General features: G+C 42.3%; 1 protein-coding gene and 1 long non-coding RNA gene across 7 annotated transcripts in view; one reads left to right on the top strand and one right to left on the bottom strand.

Annotated features, from left to right (window-relative positions):
- The window catches only part of LAMA4 (laminin subunit alpha 4), a 189690-nt gene that overhangs the window by 25326 nt on the left and 141920 nt on the right, over positions 1–22444 (top strand). For 2 of the 6 annotated variants that reach the window (XM_055391545.2, XM_019029464.4), the window contains exons 1-2: positions 18914–19143; positions 19305–19640. In XM_055391545.2, the coding sequence (XP_055247520.1) occupies positions 19446–19640 (195 nt within the window). In that variant the 5' untranslated portion in view covers positions 18914–19143; positions 19305–19445. Of the gene's footprint in view, positions 1–18882; positions 19161–19304; positions 19641–22444 lie in introns of those variants that run through there. The other 4 variants (XM_063707805.1, XM_031011882.3, XM_055391544.2 and 1 more) reach the window with 3 other exon arrangements.
- Positions 1–22444, bottom strand: part of LOC134758768 (uncharacterized) — a 70119-nt gene that overhangs the window by 33109 nt on the left and 14566 nt on the right. The gene's annotated exons all lie outside the window — the stretch shown is intronic.

Here is a 22444-nt window from a genome sequence, read left to right as displayed (position 1 = left end):
GAAAAGAAGGGAAGAAGGGAAGGAAGGAAGGAAGGCAGGCAGGCAGGCCGGCCAGCCAGCCAGCCAGACACGGTGGCTCACACCTGTAATCCTTGCACTTTGGGAGGCCCAGGTGGGCAGATTGCCTGAGCTCAGGAGTTTGAGACCAGCCTGGGCAACATGGTGAAATCCCATCTCTACTAAAACACACGCACACACACACACACACACACACACACACACACAAATTAGCCAGTCGTGGTGGCACGCTCCTGAGTCCCGGTTACTCGGGAGGCTGAGGCAGGAGAATTGCTTGAACCCAGGAGGCAGAGGCTGCAGTGAGCTGAGATTGTGCCACTGCACTCCAGCCTGGCGACAGAGCCGGACTCTGCCACAAAAAAAAAAAAAAAAAAAAAAAAAAAAAAAAAAAAAAAAAAAAAGCATAAGGAAGGTTTCGGGTGGAGAAAATGAATTCCATTCTGAGCATACTGAGATTGGTGTAAGGGTGTCTTTTGGGTATAACATTTCTGCAGTTGGAAATTCAGGTCTAGAGCTTATTAGAATGGCCTTGACCAGAGATTAAGAGTTCAGACACATACAGAAGCAATAATGAAAGCCAGGGCAGTAGATTAGATCAGGAGGAAATGATAAAGGGAGAAGAAAGAATGCCAAAGGCCAAAAGTCTCCCTGTATTAAGGGGGCCACATCAGAAAGCTAGGAAGAGAAAAACAGAAGAATGTTTCTGTAAAAGAGAAGGTCTTGAGAAGGAAGAAATGTTCCATGGGGGTTAAAAAGACTAAGCCCTCATTGGACGTAGTGATTTGAGGTGACTGGGGAGCTCCTTGAGAGCACTGTGGCATTATGATGAGGACCTAAACCTTATGGAAAGGATTATGAATTGAGGGAAGTAATGGCCAAGAGGAAATGAGAAAGATAGGTAACTTAAGAAATCACGGGCCGGGTGTAATGGCCCACGCCTGTAATCCCAGCACTTTGGGAGGCCGAGGCGAGCGGATCACAAGGTCAGGAGTTCGAGACTAGCCTGGCCAACATAGTGAAACCCCGTCTCTACTAAAAATACAAAAAAAAAAAATTAGCCGGGTGTGATGGCATGCACCTGTAGTCCCAGCTACTTGGGAAGCTGAGGCAGGAGAATTGCTTGAACCCAGGAGGCAGAGGTTGCAATGAGCCGAGACCACACCATTGCACTCCAGCCTGGGTGACAGAGTGAGATTTCATCTCAAAAAAAAAAAAAAAGAAAAGAAAAGGGGCAGGGGGGCAGGATTGCCTAAGCTTTTTTATAGGTTAACAGAGTGATTGTGGATGCAAGTAAAGGGAGAATAGTTGATAAGTAAAATTTCAAAGATGATGGGGGGACTGGGGTCAGAAGTCTGGCTGCTAATGAGGGAAGATATACTGCTACAGCCTTTTTATAAAGTAATGTGAAAATGTTGAAATTTTAAATATGTGTATTCTTAAATATGCATAAAATTTTAAATTGCCTTCTACCTGGGCAATTTCACTAATATGATTCTGTCCCACAGAAAAACTCATGCAAATGTCCAAGGGTATTCATTATAATATTAGTTGCAATAGGAAAAAATGGAGAACCCAAGTGTCCTTCAATAGACAAATGTTTAAGTAAATTATGGTAAACCTCTTCTACAGAACACCGTGCAATTATTAGAAACAATGAGCAAAATGTGTATGTACTAAAATGGAATGAAGCTCAAAATATCCCTCCACTGCATTGTGAGTTCCACTGTGGCAGGGACCATATCTGCTTTCTCATCCTTGGATTTCTCATCCTTGAATATCCATGCCCTGGCATAGAGCTTGACCCACAGTTAGTAAGTGTTCAATAAATACTTGTTGGATGAAGCAGAATGTTGAGTTTTTAAAATATGTTGCAGAATAGCATGTATAACATGATTCACATTTGTTTTATAGACATATATTTAAAACATTTATATATATAAAACATTATATAATATATAATATATATAGTGGATAAATGTGATACATATATGTAAACATTCTGGAAGAATATCCAGCAAATTAAAATGGTTATCTTTATAAAGTAGGATTGGACTGGAAGTCATTCTTTTAATTAATTATTATTAAATGTTTACAAATATGAATTTCATTCATAATTTCAATCTATCAATAAAATATATAAAATCACTGAAGAAAAGGGAAAAAGAGTGCAGCAGGATAAGTTAGCCTTTGCAAGAGTCATGTGCCCTCTTCCTGAAAGACAGGAGTGAATGACAGAGAAGTTATAGAAAGGAGTCAAAACTAGGGAACCAAAGCCTGTGCCTCAATAAAGCAGAAGCCAGGGTGGTCCGTGAGAATAAGGGTAGTGATGAAGGACTGACATCTGAGGAAGACTGAGAAGGTTCAGAACATGACCTCTGTTTTACATCCTGGGAGACTTTGAAGACCTTTCAGTCCAACCACCCACTTTACAGAAGAAGATGTTAAAGGACTTGCCAAACAACACAATTTGTGAGTGACAGTGCCAGTCCAGTACAACAGCTTCTAAAAATATGCAAAAAAAATTCAAAACAGATGAACAGATGGATTGCCAGGCATTTGTGAGGATGCTGATAAGGTTAAAACCAAAGAATAGTGGCATTAAGTCCATATTATTCCATAGCATTCTGTGGCAATGCCAGAAAACCTATGAATGAAAGCAGAAGCAGGAAAAGGGAGTGGGGAGTAGATAAGATGGTGAGAGGGCCTGGTGGTGAGTCCTGGGAGGTGAAAAGTGTTTCATAATAATAAATGACAGAGTGAGAAGCTGAAACTTGTCAGCTAATGAGAAAAATGCCAAGCTTAGGAAAATGGCAGCAAACTGAGAGGTTGGTTGTTACACTGATGACCAACAGAGTGGCTGTTGGAGTGACTGATTGACTCAAACGATAGGCCACTGGCTTGCCCCACTTTCATCCAAAGCATCATAGCTTTGCTAATGTTATGATTAGGTAAGTGGATAGAAGTGTTGCCTCAATTGTAACAGCAGTACCCATTGGCTTATTTAAACATGAAATCAAAATGTCTGCTAATTCCCAGGATCCTGGGGGTAGACTTTGACCTACCATTTTGAGTAGGTTTTATTAGCAGCTCAGGCCTTCATTAAGGCAGTGGCTGATAAAGGCTAAAACATCCTGCCAGTTGTTTATGGAATAGAGGCTCAGCCACTCACCAACCTTATTCCAGCTGCCCATCAGACACACTGTTGATATTGGGCCTTCTGCCTAAAACCAGCTGGCTATTCCCAGACTCTTTCAGATGTCCAGCCATGATGCAGTAATGGAATTGCCAGGGTGGAGGGTGGATCTCAGCTTTTGGTATTGTCCACCATCCAAGGAAGGATCAGAGGCAACTGTTTAAGTTATTAAAAGGGCTGGGAGTGGGGAGACGGAAGGCACAGACAATGTTCCTCTGATCTCTGTGTGATTGCTTTGTGTTTTAATGCTCCTGGCTTGTGGTTTTTTGTTTATTTTTAAATTTCTTTTCTTGTTGTGGGTTTGTCCTCATGACTGTGTCACACGTAGACCAGAAGGGCTGGGTTTGCCTGTGTTCTACTTTGGACATAGATGTTACTCAAAACTGCTTAATGATCTGGGTTTCATAGCTATTTCATAGGGTTAAATAAGAAAATTTTCCAGGAAAGATTGTGTTCTACTTAGTCTATGTCATAGATTATGTAAAATCAATGAATAAGCAAGGAATCTATAGCTAAAATTACATACATACTAATCTTCCATGTTCCTCAGCATCCTGCAAAAAGCAGGTGCTCCCTGTCCTACACGGTTCAGCCAGGCTTGTGTTTACACTGGGCCTTGGATTTGTGGAGTTCACGTACATTTTGTCATAGTTCTCCCTTTTGCTTTTTACCATTTGTAATTATATTAGGTTGGTGCAAACGTAACTGCAGCTTTTGCCGTTACTTTCAATGGTAAAAACAGCAATTACTTTTGCACCAACCTAATACATTTAGGGTCTTTGCAAACAGCAAGAATAACATTATTCACAGCTAAGAACAATAGAGGCTAAATAAAGAGAATAAAATTCAACTTCATTGAAACACTTGTTACTCAATAAATGTTTTTTTTTTTAATGACCCTGCAGGTGAACTAATGGCTGAGAGAAACTACCCTGTTCTGCTGGCAGAGTCACAAGTTCCTGTTTCAGTGTCCTGTGTAGTTTGTCTGGTCTTTTTCCATCTGTGGCACTACATGATTTGATGGCCTATTGTTCTAGGAAGCACACACCACAATGCCAGTGGAGGGCGATATCACAGAGGGGTGAATCAGGGACAGGAGACGTATTTCCTAATTCTTTTCCTTTTGTGGTCTCAAGCAGCATTATCTCTTTTCTGGCCTACAGTTATGAATCTGGCAGAGTTTAAAGTAATAACTCATATTTCTCTTCCTTTCGTTGCATTTAATTTGTTACATGAACTGTCCACAGGCTTTTTTCGGCACCTAAAATATAGCTTTGGGCACAAATTACCAGACCCTGGGTTTAATGATTTCAGCAGGTAGCGCCATGGAATAGTCCTCTATGTGTTGCTTTCTAAACCATCCATCTGCTCTTGGCCATGGTCAGAACAGTCAGTGTCTGGGGATAGGTGCTTTTAGAACATCAGAGCTTCGAAGCTGAATGGGACCCCAGGCTCATCTTGTCTCACTTTTCATTTTCATACAGTGGGGAAAGTGAAAGCCAGAGAGCTTAAGAAACTAGCTCAAGACTGTGGCTCACAAGAGGCAGCCCTGAGATGAGAATACCAGGCTTCCAGGCCCCAGTCCAGAACTTTTTCTCCTCTGTGTGCTCTGTCCCATGCCCTTGATGGAACTGTTCTTCATCACTCATCTTAACACCAGATTAAAAATTGCACCAGCCCTTTCCCAAAGGCTATCCAGCTGAATTAAGCACAGAAATGCCACAGGCCCATTTTTAGTAGCTGGCTGGAGGAAATGCTCATTTCAAGGTCTTTGATACATAATCGTATTCACCGGGAAGATCTCTTCCCTACAAGCCTGAGCCATGGCAAGCCCAATTTTTAAATTCTCTGTGCTCCGACATTCTAGTTAATAAAGACAGAGAAAACAAGCCTTCACTTTTATTCAGTTATTTAAAGATGAAATGTGCCTCCTTCCAATCATATGATCCTTCTCTCCCTCTAGCCCACAATCGACTTCTTGTCATTGGTGTTCTTGTTTTCTAATAATTATTAATTTAAGAATGATAATACTTGAATTCTTCCTCAAAATCTGAGGGACAGAAATTTTGAATGCTGCTGTCTTTGTATTTTTGCTGCTCAGCTGTTACTTAAGTTGGGTTGTAAAGTTTAAAATGTCAAAGGTTGACAACTCCAGGAGCCAGGAGGAATGGGAAGAAATCGCATCAGCCTGGGAACCTGAAGATCAGTCACTGGGTCATTTTCCACTGCTCACCCATGACTCTGTTTCTTAGCTTCAAGTTGGATAATTATGCTTACCTCACAGAGGTGCCGGGAGAATTATTTGAGACAATGTCGTGATAGTAGTCTGCATACTCAAAATGATGAAAAATTAAGACCAATGTAAAATGCCATAATTCAAAAAACCTTTAGTAATTATAGAGTCTGAATCTGAGTGCCTGACAATGCCAGAGAGAAAACTGTCCTCCAAATTATGGTCCAGTCTCCGAGAAAAGCCTATTCATTTTTAGGCACTTATTCCTAGGGAGTTTTACTACTTCTGAGTCTACAAATGAAATTCAAATACAGAACTGAGTCCGTTAAGGACGGAGAACTCATACTAAAATCACTATGGACTGAAGGAGCCAAGTAATTAAGGACAGAGTAGCTGAAGCCATGAATTACCTGGATGGTGCTAAGAATTAAGATAGGACCTGTAGCCAAGGGCTAGATGTTGTCTTCGGCCCCTAATGAGACTGTAACCCTGTGGAAGCCTGGTTAGCAGCCTCTGAGAAACCTTAACAAATATTACATACCACGTTGATAATAATGCGTCTATAATTGTTGTTATAGCTTCTGAATATTAAAACAACTGAAAGAAAACAAGAATACTTATACATTATGCTACAGGTAACAGAAAATTCTATTAATTTTATAGTTATCAAACTACCTGTCTGTCTTCTAGTTTTCTCCAGAACAAATTAGACATCCAACTGTTAATATTAGTAGTAGTAGCAATAATAATAGCAGCTAAAGTTTATTAAGCATTCTCTATGTGCCAGGCATTATTCTGGGCAATTTTCATACACAACCTTATTTTACACTCACAAAAACTCTAGGAGATAGATACAGTTCCCTTTTTACAGATGCAGCAGCTGAGGTTTTGAGAATGAAATAATTTCTCAAGTTCACAGAGCTGATAAGTTGGAGAATTGAAGGCTATAAAAACAAACAACAATACACAGGTTCACAGTCTGAATCCATAGGCTGAGTTTTTAACATCTAACTTCTCTTTTAATAAATGTCTACAGATTGATGAATTGTGGAAAATCAAGATATTCTCTATATTAGTTATGCTTTCCTGAGGACTTCCTCTAAAAGACATTTCTGTTCAACAAACCACCTCCTATTTCTCACTGATTCACTCATCACAGTCTCTTCCAAAATCATATGTTTCTCAAATCCCTACTGTTCTTGTATCAGTTAGAAACCTTTTTGTTCTAACAGAAAATCTAACTCAACTTGGCAATAAAGGGTATTTTTGGGCTTGTGAAATTGGAAAGTTCAGATTCCACAGCTAAATATCACCTTCTGGGACCCATTTTCTCTTCTCCTTCAGCTCTGCCTTCTATGGAGTCAGTTTCTGCTAAACCTGGCTTCCCCTCGGACTGTCAACAACTCCAAGGGCAACAAAGTCTCTCTTCCACATAAAAGAGAAAAAAAAGCTGTCCACCTTTGGAAGCTCTCTCCAAAGAATGGGAACTTCTCTTTCCAGAAGACCCCTGCACTCACAAGGGCTTCCGCCGTGCTGCCCCCTCCTACTTCCTGCCCCCTCAAAAAAAAAAAAAAAGGAAGAAGCTATCTCGTAGGAATTGCTGTCAGGCAAAACCTTCCCCTGGCAGAGGAGCCAGCCTGTGGCTTAGCAGACGCCACACAGTGTGTGTCGGTTGGGAAACACCCGTATCAAGCATTGCCTTCTTTCCTGGCATATCCTTACATTGGCTGATTCCATTCAAGCTAAAATTCATGTCGGTTTCAAGGAAATAGTAGTTTTACAAAATTAGTTGTCTGCATTACACCTGGATTAACTCAGGGATGGGACATTGTGTTCGTGGACAGTGACAGTTCATAAACGTTATTCTTTGTCCCCGCTTGAGGCCTACATTATTACTGCAGCAATCTCCCAGCTGGACCAGCCTCCAGTCTCTCTCCACTGCAGTGCAACCTCCACATGGTTATCCGATGAACCCTTCTTAACTCTCTGGTGATCTTCTCTCTTTCTTCTAGCAGCAAACTATAAAATAATCAGGCCATACCTATCTATTCTATATTACCTCCCATTATTCACCCAAACCAGCTTTGTGCAGTGCTCAGCCATCTATCAACTTGCCTTTGCCTGAACATGAATGTGTTTTTCCATTCCTACACCTGAGCCTATGCTGTTCCATTTGCCAGAAATTCCTTTCCTCGTGCACCTTCCACACCCATCTTCCCACATCTAATTCCTATACATAGAGATCCTGCTCATTTTTTTTTTTTTTTTAACAGGGTCTCCTCTGTCTCCCAGGCTGGAGTACGGTGGTATGATCTCGGCTTACTGTAGTCTTGACCTCCTGGGCTCAAGTAATCCTCCCACCTCAGCCTCTTGAGTAGCTGGGACCACAGGCTAATTAAAAATTAGCCACCACATCCAGCTAACTTTTGTGTTTTTTGTAGAGACAGAGTTTCACTATGTTGCCCAGGCTAGTCTTCAACTCCTGAGCTCAAGCCATCTGCCCGCCTCAGCCTCCCAAAGTGTTGGGATTACAGGCATGAGCCACTCACTGCACCTGGCCCCAGTTCAAATCTTTAATCCCTTCTCTTCTCATGGAGTTCAAAGTGATCCCTTCCTGCTATTTCTCCCAAAGGCAATGGACTTTTGCCCATCTTGAGCACTAGGTGATTTGAATTGTAGGTAATGGAGTTCATGCTACAAATCTTTCTTACTAGACTGTAAGGATGTCCTATAGTTTTATCTACAGTTCCTTGCACGTAATAGATTCCAGAAAAAAAAAGTATGCCTTACATATTATGGATATATAATGTTTAAAATAAGTATGGATATATAATGTTTAAAAGTAAGTATCTTTAAGTAAGGAATACAATAAGGAATTCTTAGTAAGAATATGATCTGAGTTGGATTTCAAAAAGAAGCCTTTTTTTTTTTTTTGAGATGGAGTCTCACTCTGTCACTCAGGCTGGAGTGCAATGGCACAGTCTCAGCTCACTGCAGCCTCTGCCTCCTGGGTTCAAGTGATTCTCCTGCCTCAGCCTCCTGAGTAGCTGGGACTACAGGCGCATACCACCATACCCGGCTAATTTTTTTGTATTTTTAGTAGAGACGCGGTTTCGCTATGTTGGCCAGGCTGGTCTCGAACTCCTGACCTCATGATCCCCCCACCTTGGCCTCCCAAAGTGCTGGGATTACAGGCATAAGCCACCGCACACAGCCTCAAAAAAGTCTTGTTCAAAACTAAACTTTTCGTGTTTCCATTACCCTGACCTGCTCTTCCCATAGTCCTTCACATTCTCTTAATAGCAAATTCGTCATTCCAGCCTGCTCAGGACAAAACATGTACAGCAGCCTGGATTTCTTTCTTACTCTCATTCCCCATATCCAGCAAATCCCATTGATTTAACATTCACAATAAATCAAGAATTTAAGTTCTTTTCATACATAATGCCAACATCCTAACCCAAGTCATCATCATGGCTCAACTGTATTATTGCAATAGCCTTTAAATAGCCTCCCTGCCTCTTTCCTTACCTCTTTCCCTACAATCTACTTCCCACATCACAGAAAGAATAAGTCAGATCATGTCACTTCTCTGCACAAGACCCTCCAAATTCTTCCCCACTCACTCAGGGAAGAAGCCAAAGTCTTTGTACATAATGATCCCAAAGGTCCTACGTAATCATCCTCCCCACAGCCCCTACATTTCTGACTTTATCTCCAGCTATGCTTTACTTCCATCACTTCATTCCAGGCTCTTCCTCAATAAGAGAAACACCTTCTTCCTTTCTATTACTCAGTTCCTGTTTCTTCTCTCTGCCCTGCTCTTCTACATTAATAGCTGCCTGGATTGCCCCTCATATCCCAGATTCTGCTCAAATATTGTCTTGTCAGTGAGGCCTCCCTTATGACCCAATTTTTTTTTTTTTTTTTTGACCGGGTCTTGCTCTGTCACCCAGGCTGTAGTTCAATGGTGCCATCTCAGCTTACTGCAACCTCCACCTCCCAGGTTCAAGAGATTCTTGTGTCTCAGCCTCCTGAGTAGCTGGGATTATAGGTGTGTGCCACCATGCCTGGCTAATTTTTGTATTTTTAGTAGAGACCAGTTTTCGCCATGTTGGCCAAGCTGGTCTCGAACTCCTGACCTCAAGTGATCCACCCACCTTGGCCTCCCAAATTGCTGGGAACAAAGGTGTGAGCTGCTGCACCTGGCCCTGATGACCCAATTTAAAATACTTTCATCCCACTTTTCTCAGCTTACATGCTCTACCACCCCCACCCCCGCTCTGCTCTATTTTTCTCCAAAGTATTTACCATGTGACCTACTATACATTTATCTTGTCTGATTGTTTATTCTTTAGCTGTCTTCTACCTTGCTTCAGTTGGATGTAAACTCCATGAAGGCAGGAATTTTTGTCTGATTTCTTCTTTGCTATGGAGCCTAGAAAAATGCAGGTTGCAAAGTAGACATTTGAAAAATATTTGTTGAATGAATGGATGGTGAATGGATGGTGAATTGATGTTGAATCAATGGATGGTAAATTTAGCATCTTATTTCGATTATTAAATACTCAAGGAATAAGGGATGTGGTGGACTGTGATATGGGAATCTTTCTCCTAAAAGTCTGAGTCTACGCTTGGCATTTAAAGCCAGATCAGTCTCACTTGTAGAAGAAGAAAGAACTATATATCAATTTCAAATCTTAAGGCACTGTGAAAATTTGAAGCACTATTATGGTTATGCCCTCCCTACTTCCAAAGTTTCTTCTGAAGTTAGTTGATATCCTAAAGTGAGCATGTCCAGCATGCGTTTTCCATTATAGAGCTTTTGAGTTAAAATCTCACAGACTAGTTTCTGCAGCTGCTCACACAGAGCAGGTTAGAACAGATTTTAACACTTCCTTCTGTGTATCTTCCCACCATGCTGACAGCAATCCTGTTCTTAACGGACAGTTCCTTTGTGGTACTGGGAGTGGGGGTGGATGTACGGACACAAAAGTCAGTTTCTTAGGCCTCCTTTTTTGAAAGTTGTTCCATTCTTCTTAATTATATCATTTCATTAACAGGTCCCAGGAGCTCCTATGTTATATTGATCTCATCAACTGAGCTAATTGATGTTGACACCTGCTGTTCTCTATTGAAAACATTACCGGGAGCATCTATCACTTTCCTTTATTGCTGATGAAGTAATTATCCTATTAGACCTAAAGGAATGGCCACAGCAGAGGCTGGTCAATAATCCTTGTTAGGACCATGCTCTCATCTGTTTGTTTCACTCTCCATCAGGCCAACCCAATCATTGCTACTATCATCCCCAAATGCTTCCTGAGTCCCCAGTTCATGAGTATAGTCCCTGCCCTTGGGGTTAACAGAGCTTACATGAGAAGCAAGGGCTTTCCCATCCTCCTAACTGGTCTCTTAGCACTGTCCTCAATTCCAGGCCCCATCCACACCAGGAGGTCTTCCCAAAATTCAAATCTGAACACTGCAAGCTATTCATGGTAACATACTGGAGTTACACTGACATGGAGAAAAAGTTGAAATATATTATGTACGGTTGGATTCATTTTTGCAAAAAAAAATAGATGGAATAGACAAAATGAATATGTACAAAACATATATACAATATATAATAAAATATATAAAATATAAAAATAGATGGGTCACATTAATATAGATGTCACAAAAGTCTGAAGGTATTTACACCAAAGCGTTTTCAGTGTTGTAAGTTATTGCCCCAGAATAGTATGATTTCTGGTAACTATTATTTCCACCTTTTGTGATACAGGTAATTTCTTTTCCTTTTTTTCTTTCTTTTTTTTTTTTTTTTTTTTTGAGACGGAGTCTCGCTCTGTCGCTCAGGCTGGAGTGCAGTGGCATGATCTTGGCTCACTGCAGCCTCCACCTCCCAGGTTCAAGCAATTCTCCTGCCTCAGCCTCGCTGAGTAGCTGGGACTACAGGTGCATGCCACCACGCCCAGCTAATTTTTGTATAAAATTTTAAATGTACCAGATAAAGTAATTATAGTAAAATTAAAAATTACATATATTAGAAAATTAGCTGGGCATGGTGGCGTGTGCCCGTAATCCCAGCTACTTGGGAGGCTGAGGCAGGAGAATCACTAGAACCTAGGAGGCAGAGGCTACAGTGAGCTGAGATTGCGCCAGGCAACAGAGCAAGACTCTGTCTCAAAACAAAAAAAATAAAGTTAATGCAAATATGATCATGTCATTCCTACACTTAAATTTATTCACCTACAAAACAGTGAAGACAATTTTATGGTAAGACCAGTCAGAGATGCAAGCACCAGCTCTCCCCCACCCTGTACCCTAACTGGTACCCATGGGAATGAAACGTTTAAGAGGGACAGTGTCTCTTTTTCTGCTGATTCTCCTCTCAGATGGAGATTCTCTTTTATGAGTGACTTTGGTGGAAGTTCAGGCTGTTTGAGGTGCAACAGCACAGCAAGGGTGCTAGGAGAGGCATGGAGGCCTTTTAAAAGTTGCTCTTTCTCCCATCAGTTTTATTGGGTTTTTGTTCAGGGTGTAAATACTAGGACTAACAGCTCCCAGTGTTCAGATTTGCAATGGGGAAGGATCCTCTGTTACTTACTGGGCCTGGATTGGTGGGCAGTGCTGAGAGAGCAGTAGGAGGCTGGGGAAGTTCTTTCTTTTCCTGCAGGCTCTGTGGGCCTGACAGCAGGGACGGTACCCTGTGAACGGTGTGGGGGGCTCAGAGAGCATCTAGAAATCATATGGCTTTCTCACCCTCCCATGGCATCATGTTCCCTGATGTGTCTGTTCCTCTGGTTTATTTTATTTTAGTTTTTTAAGACAAGGTCTCACTCTGTCACCCAGGCTGTAGTACAGTGGTGCAATCTCACAGCGGCCTTGACTTCCCAGGTTCAGGCGATCCTCCCACCTCAGTCTCTCGTGTAGCTGGGACTACAGGCACATAGCACCATGCCTGGCTAATATTTGGGGTTTTTGTTTTTTGTTTTTTTTTGTTTTTTGTTTTTGTGGATATGGGGTCTCACCATGTTGCCTAGGCTGGTCTCAAACTTCTGGGCTCAGGTGATCCGCCGCCTGAGCCCTCCAAAATACTGGAATTACAGGCATGAGCCACCGCGCCCAGACTTGTCTGTCCTTCTGCATCTGCACTTCACTTCTGGAGCACCATCCTTCCCCTTCTACCATCAGTTCAGACTCAGCCCGGTTGCTCTCTTCTTCTCAAGCCTCCCTGACTTCCCCTGGGTAAAAGGCTTGTTTGATATATTTTATCAGAAGCCTTTCTGCACTTCCTATTTGAAGTGCATCTGGGTAAAAGGCTTGTTCGATATATTTTATCAGAAGCATTTCTGCACTTTCTCTTTGAACTCCTGTTAATCATTGCATTCCTTACAGAGTCCAACCAGACTCTTAAAAAACTCCTTGACAGTCAGCTGGGCGTGGTGGCTCACGCCTATAATCCCAGCACTTTGGGAGGCCAAGGCAGGAGGATCACCTGAGGTTAGGAGTTCGAGCCCAGCCTCTGGTCAACATGGTGAAACCCTGTTTCTACTAAAAAATGCAAAATTTAGCCGGGCGTGGTGGCATGCGCCTGTAATCCCAGCTACTCAGGAAACTGAGGCAGGAGAATCTCTTGAGCCTGGGAGGTGGAGGTTGCAGTGAGCCTAGATTGCACCACTGCACTCCAGCCTGGGCAAGAGTGAGACTCTGTCTCAAAACAAACAAATAAATAAATAAATATTTTTTTAAAACACTTGACAGAATAATGTTTTTAGCATTTTATCCTCAGCATCTAAACCTGGTGTACTGAGCTACTTAACAAATGATGATTAAATAAATAATATATGAATAGATGGATGGATGAAAGAATGAATGATGAAGAATGCTGATAGCATATACTAAAAGCCAAATGAGTCTATGACTGCAGAGGAAGCATAGATAGCACATACTATTCATGTCCTGGGCAAAAGCCTGAGAAAACTAACAGAAGAAACAACAAGTTTTTTGTTTTTTGTTTTGAAATGGAATCTCACTCTTTTTGCCCAGGCTGGAGCGCAATGGCTCGATCTCGGCTCACGGCAACCTCCGCCTCTTGGGTTCCAGCGATTCTCCTGCCTCAGCCTTCCGAGTAGCTGGGATTACAGGCATGCACCACCTCACCTGGCTAATTTCGTATTTTTAGTAGAGATGGGGTTTCTCCATGTTTGTCAGGCTGGTCTCGAACTCCCGACCTCAGGTGATCTGCCTGCCTAGGTCTCCCAGAGTGCTGAGATTACAGGCGTGAGCCACCATGCCCGGCCAGGAAGAACAACTTTTAAACCCTATTCACCTCCTAGCACTCTCGCTGCTGCTCCTCCTCACAGAGACTGAACGTCCACCAGAGTCGTTCATAGAAGGGAATCTTGGTCTGAGAGGACAGCAGGATTAGCAGAAAAAAACAGACGCCATCTTACACTTTCTGGTCCTGCTACTTGAGTGACAGTTAGAGACCTCATGGTGGGGAATAGTTCATACTTGCTTCTCTGACTCATCTCATCACAAAATTATTGTCACTAGTACACAGTCCCCACAACAATCCTCTGTCTAGTTATGTCAAGATTAGCACTTACAAGTTCAAAATAGCATCTGACGTGACTTTCTATTTACAGAAAGGCACATGGGATGTGTTAATAACACCCTCCTTAGGGTTTTAGATGCTGAGGACAGGTCTAACAGCCAAGCTCTGAAGGGGTAGGCAGCCCTGATATTTATCTGCTGATTACCACACTAGGGCCCTCAAAAGGGAATTCCAGAAGCTTCTTTTGATAAAACCTCAAAACCATCAGATCTGCTGCTGCCAGAACCAAAAATAGCTCGGCCTAGTTGGGAAAGTATTGGTCTGGGAGTTGGATGGTGTGGGGGCCCTCGTTTTGTACTAACTGGCTTAGTGTCCTTGTAGGCACTGTGAGCGTCTCTGAATGTCCGTGCTGTCTTCTATGCATTGTGGATGATGGAGCTGCACCCCTGTCATCACGGGGTAGATAGGTGTCCCAAAAACGATGACACCCATGAAAAGACTGGGTGAACACCAAGCCCCAATCCCAGGAGGGAGAGAAAGGGAGAGCTGTGATAAGAAAGCAGCCGCACTAGAAATGCTTCCCAGTTGTCCTTGTGGCAGGAATAAAATCCTCCTACACTCAGGTGTTTGGTGGTCAGGGAGTGGCCCTTTGGTGAGGAGGTAACTCACCAGAGGTTTCTGCTGCCTTTTAACTTGCTGTAAATTAGTCAGCCGTGCTCTCTCCTCATCTGCTTGACCTATGACTCTGTGGCCCATGACTGCCTCATTCCTGGTTAATGCAAGGAAGGGCCCAGTAGCAGCCAGAAATGTGAATGGCTATTCTCAAACATGGGAGGTTACCTACACCAGGATAAATAAAATGGTTGCCTTTCCTCTTTTACAATAGTCATTTTGTTCTTCTTTAAGATTTGAAAATATAGTAAGGCAGGTCCCAGAATAACATTGTTTCTTTCAATGTTGCTTTGTCATAATATTGGTGAGAAAAAAAAAAAATCAATTCCTGGCTGGAGCCACTGTCTGTGTGGAATTTGCAAGTTCTCACGTGAGTTTTCTCCAGGTACTTCAGTTTCCTCCCACATCTCAAAGATATCCTCATTCCTTGGTATGTCTGCATGGTTCCAGTCTTAGTGAGTGTGGCTGTGTGTGTGTGAGCGTGCCCGGCAATGGAATGGCCTTCTGTCCAAGGTCCCCAGCTTGAACTCTGAGCTGCCAGTATGGGCTCCAGCCACCCAACACTCTGAGTTGGAAAAAGCAGGTTGGAAAATGATTGAATAATGAACAAAAATTGTTATCAAATAAAAATTCATGAAGTCTACAATAATCATACATGCATATGACAATAAATGATGCTGCATGGAAGCGTTCAGCGAGCCCATCGTATTTGTTGTTGGGTTTTTTTGAATTGCATGGTGGTAGGAGGTGCTTATAATTTTTGCTTTAAAACATTTATTCCTTGCTTTAACCCACCACCACTATGACTGCTGTCACTCACTGATTCACCAAACATTGGGTAAATAATTCTCTCACTTGTTTTTATTAATCTTTCTGAAATGTATGTATAGCTCACATTTATTTTCATATTTACCATTAGAAGCATTTTGGTCTTTCTTTAGAAGTTTAGTGATGTTTTTGTGACCAGAACTATGTCATAGGAATTTAAATAAATCTTAATTATGTCAATTAGCCTAAGGTAAAATTGGCTTCATTATATGTTGTTTTGCTTAAAGTTGCAGTTTCCAAGAACATATAGATAATGTTAAATGAGGGCTTATTGTATAATTAAATAGTACTTATTGAGCTCTGACTACGTGCTAGTCTGTGTTAATGTTTATTTATATTCTTTCATTTACTACCCATAATAATTCAGTGAAAATGTTACCAGAAAGAGGTTTCAATCCAGACCCCAAGAGAAGGTTCTTGGATCTCACGCAACAAAAAATTCCAGGCGAGTCCATAGAGTTAAGTAAAGCCAAGTTTATTCAGAAAGTAAAGGAATAAAAGAATGGCTACTCCACAGGCAGAGCAACCTCAAGGGCTGCTGATTGCCTATCTTTACGGTTATTTCTTGATTATATGCTAAACAGGGTGTGGATTATTCATGAGTTTCCTGGGAAAGGAGTCGGCAATTTCTGGGAACCTAAGGGTTCCTCCCTTTTTTAGACCATATAGGGTAACTCCCTAATGTTCCCATGGCATTTATAAGCTGTCATGGTGCTGGTGGGAGTGCATTTTAGCATGTTAGCGCAATGTAATTCGCGTATAATGAGCAGTGAGTCCGACCAAGGTCACCACCTTGGTTTTGGTGGGATTTGACTGCCTTCTTTACCGCATGCTGTTTTATCAGCAAGGTCTTTGTGACCTGTATCTTATGCTGATCTCCTGTCTCATCCAGTGAGTTAGAATGCCTAACCTCCTCCAAACGCAGCCCAGTAGGTCTAAGTCCTATTTTACCCAGCCCCTATTCAAGATGGAATTGCTCTAGTTGAAACACCTATGACAAAAAGGCATCATTATGCCCATTTTACAGGGAAGGAAACTTTCAGAGGGACTAAGTTACATGCCAAGCTCCCAAAAGTACTACATGCAGACCCAGGATTTGAACTCTGTTTTATGTTATACAAAACCCATCCCCCTGCATATTATGCCATTTTGTCTCAAAAACAATAATAGTACCCACAGAAAGAAGATGAAGAGGAAGAGCTGGGAGCACATATTTAACCAAAAATAAGAAGTCCGTAGGTCTTGGACGAATACACTCCTACCAGCACTGGGCAGGCAGACAGAAGAGGGCCCAGATTAAATTAAAAGTGTGTGATTAATTGGCAGCTAGTAAAGAACAAGATGAAATCCTTCAGAAAATAAATATATGAGTTTTGCTGAGCTGAAGAGATCTGTATCTGAAGTCAGAATATTTAATATACATCATATATAATTAATATTATTATTATTTAATGTTCTTTTAAAGGGAGAGTGGGTCAGTATAACTGAGCATAATCTGTTTTGTCTCAGAGTCTGGCTATCTTTTTTCCCAATATCAGTCTCTCAACTAAACCAAACATGTTTTTAACTTCTCCCACTTAATTTAGTAGGTTAACAAGTCTATATAAAAGAAGAGTATCATAATTTAGCTTAATAGTCCCTTGCAATACTATTTTAATATTTTAAAATCAAAATATCACTTTAAAACCTATAGGAATTATTTTTGCTTCCTTTGGCTTTGGTTCTTTTGTATCATACCATTTTATCATTTAAAATCAAAGTTCTTACCATCAGATTTACCTGGGCTATAGTAGTAATTTTACCACTTACCCATGGCCAAATGTGTATGACAATCCCTACTTCATGAGATTATCATAAAGATGAAATTAAATGAGACTATTTTTTTTTTTTTTTTTTTTTTTTTTGAGCTGGAGTCTTTCTCTGTCGCCCAGGCTGGAGTCAGTGGTAAAATCTCGGCTCACTGCAACCTCCACCTCCCGGGTTCAAGCAATTCTCCTGCCTCAGCCTCCCGAGTAGCTGGGACTACAGGCGCCTCCCACCATGCCTGGCTAAATTTTGTATTTTTAGTAGAGACGGGGTTTCACCATATTGGCCAGGCTGGTATCGAACTCCTGACCTCATGATCCACCCACCTTGGCCTCCCAAAGTGCTGGGATTACAGGCATGAGCCACCACGCCCAGCCCTAAATGAGACAATTTATGTGATTTTTTTTGCACATGGGAGGCACTCAAAAAATAAAAGTGACCATTTCTTTCACCTCTGAATTCATACTCTTTATTTTGAAGTTGCAGTGTCATGTACACAGATGTAAAAGAGAGCTTTGGAATCAGTGAGGCCCGGATCCAAACCCCATCTCTGCTTTCCACCACCTGTGCGACCTTGGGCAAATGTCCTAGTCTCTCTGAACCTCACTTTCTTCTTCTGTAAAAGGAAAATAATGGTACTACTTTGCAGGAATGCTGTGAGGTTTACAAATAGCATATGCCAAGTATCTGGCACATGTTAGGTGCAAAATAAATGGTTTTGCTTACGCTTAGATAAAATGACTTTTGTTCTATGAAATGGAGCTAATGATTAGGTTTTATGGAAAGGCTTTATTTATTTATTTTATGATTAGGTTATATAAAAATGCTTTATTTCACCTGGAAGCTTACCTGGGTGTCATTTTATGGTTGTCTCATCTGACCATTTTTAAACCATGGTTGGATCTTGTGGAAATGTTTAGAGCTCGTTATGAAGCCAATGTAAACAAAGGTACCTATCAGCTGTTGCAGACACTATCCCATCCACAGGGGCACCCCTGACATAGCCGTAGCCCAACTTCACCCTGAAGTCTTGGAAAGGTTACATGATTCAGACAGATGTAGTAGGCATGAGATTACAGGCCAAGAGGAAGAGGCCGGGGCTGTGGGCAGTATACTTGACAGGCTCATACACTGCAAGCCTTGTTCCGGGCCCCTTACAAAGCACCTCTTTAGGATGAAAACAAGATGGTCTTTGTAAATAAAAGTTCATGCATTTGGGTAATGAAGTCATTTTCCAGCGCTGCAGTGGAAGATATTCTTCTCCCAAGCCCTCTGGGTGAGGACTGGAGGGAGGAAGAGGGGTGGCCAATGAATCTGAAGAGAAGATATTAGCACAAAGAGTGCAACAGTCTATCCCCCAGAAAAAACCCGAGAAACCTTGCTCAAGAAAGTGGGCACCCTGACCCTCTGCCTTCAGAGATCATCTACCTTTGGTTCCTGCCCTGGAATCCCTTTTCCACCCACTTTCCTGCAAACTAGCGGGGGCCACATAAAATATCTATGTAAATATAGATAAAACATCCGGTACCTTGACTACATAAATAAGAGTGGTGAGGAAGCGGTCACAAAAGCTGAATATTCTTCTGGAGCCCTTGGAGGGGCTCCAAACTGAGAGGGGAGGGAAGGCCGCAGGGAAAGGCGGACCTCAGTGTCTGAAAAGCCAGCTTAGAGTGGGAGGGCCTGGGAGTAGAAGGTAAAAAGGGAGTGGTGAGAATGAATGTGAGAAGGAAGCCAGGACAGCGCAGTCCCCAGTCCCGAACGGCCAGGGAGAGGAGGTGGCCTAGCGCTGGCGGGGCTCACCCCAATCCGTCTGCCTTTTGATGCCGGACTGTAAGCTCCGTCCATCTGTAGGTTCTTGAGCCAGAACCTCTGGGGGAAGGAGAAAAAGTGAAAGAGGGAGAGGGAGAGAGAGGGGAAGAAGGGGAGAGAGAGAGAGGGAGAGAGAGGCTGGAACTCTCCCTTACTCTCGCACTTTCCCTTTATTTCCTAAGCTGCTAGTTGCGCTGCCACCTCGGGATACTGCACACGGAGAGGAGGGAAAATAAGCGAGGCACCGCCGCACCACGCGGGAGACCTACGGAGACCCACAGCGCCCGAGCCCTGGAAGAGCACTACTGGATGTCAGCGGAGAGATGGCTTTGAGCTCAGCCTGGCGCTCGGTCCTGCCTCTGTGGCTCCTCTGGAGCGCTGCCTGCTCCCGCGCCGCGTCCGGGGACGACAACGCTTTTCCTTTTGACATTGAAGGGAGCTCAGCGGTTGGCAGGCAAGACCCGCCTGAGACGAGCGAGCCCCGCGTGGCTCTGGGACGCCTGCCGCCTGCGGCCGAGGTACAGTGTCCCTGCCATTGCCACCCTGCTGGGGCACCTGCGCCCCCGCGGGCTGTGCCACACTCGTCCTTCTCTCTCTCTCCGCCTCTTTCCTCTCCCCAGTGCCTTGAGAGTTTCACCTGGGCTAGGTCAGTTCGGAAACTTGAAATAAAGAGTTTTCCTTGTAAGTTGCATTTGGATATTGAGAGTTGAAAGTTGAGCCTTCGGAATGTGTCTGCTCAAAGGGGTGAGAGTGCATGTGTTGGTGCTCTGAGTTCATCCGCTAGACTCTCACCGGGGACTGCAGCAGCACATCGGTGACTTCTGCCACTTGCGTGTCCCAGTAGTCATTTTGTCAAGCCACGGCACTTAACGTGTGTGCCCTGTCACTGGCTTCCTGCTCCTCTGTGCTGTTAGGACAGTGGGAACACTACTGCAGGACCTTTTTGTCTCATATTAGACAAGAAGTCTTCTGCAGCAGGGAAGGTGAGGGGGTGAGTGAGAGTGGCTGGTCATGAGAGGAGCTGTTAGGCAACTGCTGAGAGGGTATCTTAAATGGAAACGAGCCATTGTATTCCAGAAACAAGATTGTTTCCATTAAAATCAAGCCTCAGGATATGCTATCGATAATATGTTGATTCAAAGAGCTGCTGTTTGAATACCTTACAATAGCTTTTAAGTTGGAAACAAAACCAGAATGTAGAGATCTGGTAAAGGAGAATGAATCCAGAACAAGTGATTTAAGAACCCCTGAACTGAAACAGACAATAGCATGTCCTTTGCATGGGAGATGCTAAGAGGGAGGAAAATAAAGTCACCTAAGTTCATGGGAAAGGAAGGAGCAATTGACCTAGCAAAACAAACACCACACTCTATAGCTATGGTTACAGCAACTGTACAACTAAAACAGTTATGTGGATTGACACCATTTCTAACATCACTGATGCATGGATTATTGCTATGAATTCTGTTAATTGTTAGTACAATTATAGTTATTAATTATTGATGATTAAAAATAAGGTGCATGAACATGGTCCTTCTTCAGAGTAAGCCCTACCCACATTGCCCCAAAAAAGAGAGTGGACAGGGTCAGAATATGCCAACCTCTCCCTGTGGTATAAAATGTAGCCTCCATGAAAAAGAGGGAGCATGGCTTCTGGTCAACTTCATACCCAGAAACTTGGGGAGAAGCCAGACCAGGAGGGACTTCATGCAATGGGAAGGCTTTACTTCTCTACAGGCTTGGAATTAACCCCAGGGAAGCATTATCTCCACCTGTTGCTTTGAGCACATAAAGTAAAGTCCCTGAATGAAATGCTTAATTTTACTTAAGAGTAAAATTGGCAGATAAATTGCAGGACACTCAAATGTGTATTTCAGATAAATAATGAATGAATTTTGATCACATCCCAAATACTGCAGAGGACATATTTATACTAAAATTTGTTTTCATTGTTCATCTGAAATTCAAATTTATCCAGGCATCCTGTATTTGTATCTGTTAGGTCTAAAGAGACAAGCCATATACAACTGTTTTTTGTAACTCTCATCCCACAAAAAAATTAGGAAAGTAATTTTTTGAGTTTTAGAGAACCTTAAAATTAATGTTGAGACCCTAGGAAATTTCTTATGTGCTCGTATGTTTGGTGAAATAATACGAAGGCAGCACAGCAAAGTGTTTCAGATTGTAGGTTTTCAGTCTGATGGTCCCAAGTTGAAATTTCAAGCTCTTTGACCTTGGTCAAGTTACAGATCCCCAGACTGCAGATAAACTGATACTGACAGAATTTACTGATGCCTACTTCATACCTCATACTGTTATTGTAATGAAATTAGATAAAATAGAGTGTTTAGCATAGTGCTTGACATAGTATAAATGCTCTATATATGCCAAGAGTTGTTATAATTGTTACTATAAAAAATGTGGATGATGATCAGATTAAAAGAAACCCTTATTTGAGAATATTCCTTAGAACCTTATGTTTATGGTTTTCTTTTACTTAATGTTATTATATCTGTTTATCGATATTCTTCCAACTGGAAAAAAAAGTCACGTAGTGAATTAAATTTGTAATAATGTCAGAGTCTAATAGGTTCAGAATGCCAGTGGAGGCCTTCAGTTTTGAAAAACAGAAAGAAGATATTAGTCATTCCAAGAAGGTCAAAGTATATGGTGTAGAAAGGGTGAGATTGAGGTAATTATGTTCCCACTGCATAGTTTCACATAATGCCTCCAGTTAGCCTGCGGTCCCATGGCGATCCCAACGCCCTACCATCAGGTTTCCCATGCTCTTTATAGCAGTAACCAGACCTTAAACCAAATACATTCCGGAGACTTAATAACATGGTACAAACACTTTACTGGGTTGGCTCAGGAGATTGTATTTGTGTATATATGGAGAGAGAAAGAGAACACGGACACATTATTCGTGGGAGAGGTTCAATGTGTGGATGGGAAGATACTCTAAAAATACATTCTCTTTACTTGGATTTATATGAATGGTTATTCTGCAATTCTTCAGAGGGAAGGAAGAAAAATATTAAGGCAAGCATGGAGCAGTGGGAGGGGCTTGGCTGAAGGCCTTCGTGAGGTTCTCCTAAGCTCCTCAACAGCCCAGCTTATGGACTCTCCATCCCTGAGTACTTGGCCCAAGACACAAACTCTGGCATGCTGTATTGCTCCATGTGAGCTGGGGAACAAATACATGAAATATGCACGGAATAAAAGGATAGAGATTGTTGGCTGACCAAAAAGGAAGTCTCCTCTTTTCCTTGTAAAACAAGCCAAAGCTTCCCCCCAGATGCAAAGTATTTGAAAAGAAGAG

The sequence above is a fragment of the Gorilla gorilla genome, chromosome 5, assembly GCF_029281585.2.
Source record: "Gorilla gorilla gorilla isolate KB3781 chromosome 5, NHGRI_mGorGor1-v2.1_pri, whole genome shotgun sequence".
Taxonomy (NCBI): Eukaryota; Metazoa; Chordata; class Mammalia; order Primates; family Hominidae; genus Gorilla; species Gorilla gorilla.
This window is presented reverse-complemented; position numbering and strand designations above follow the sequence as displayed.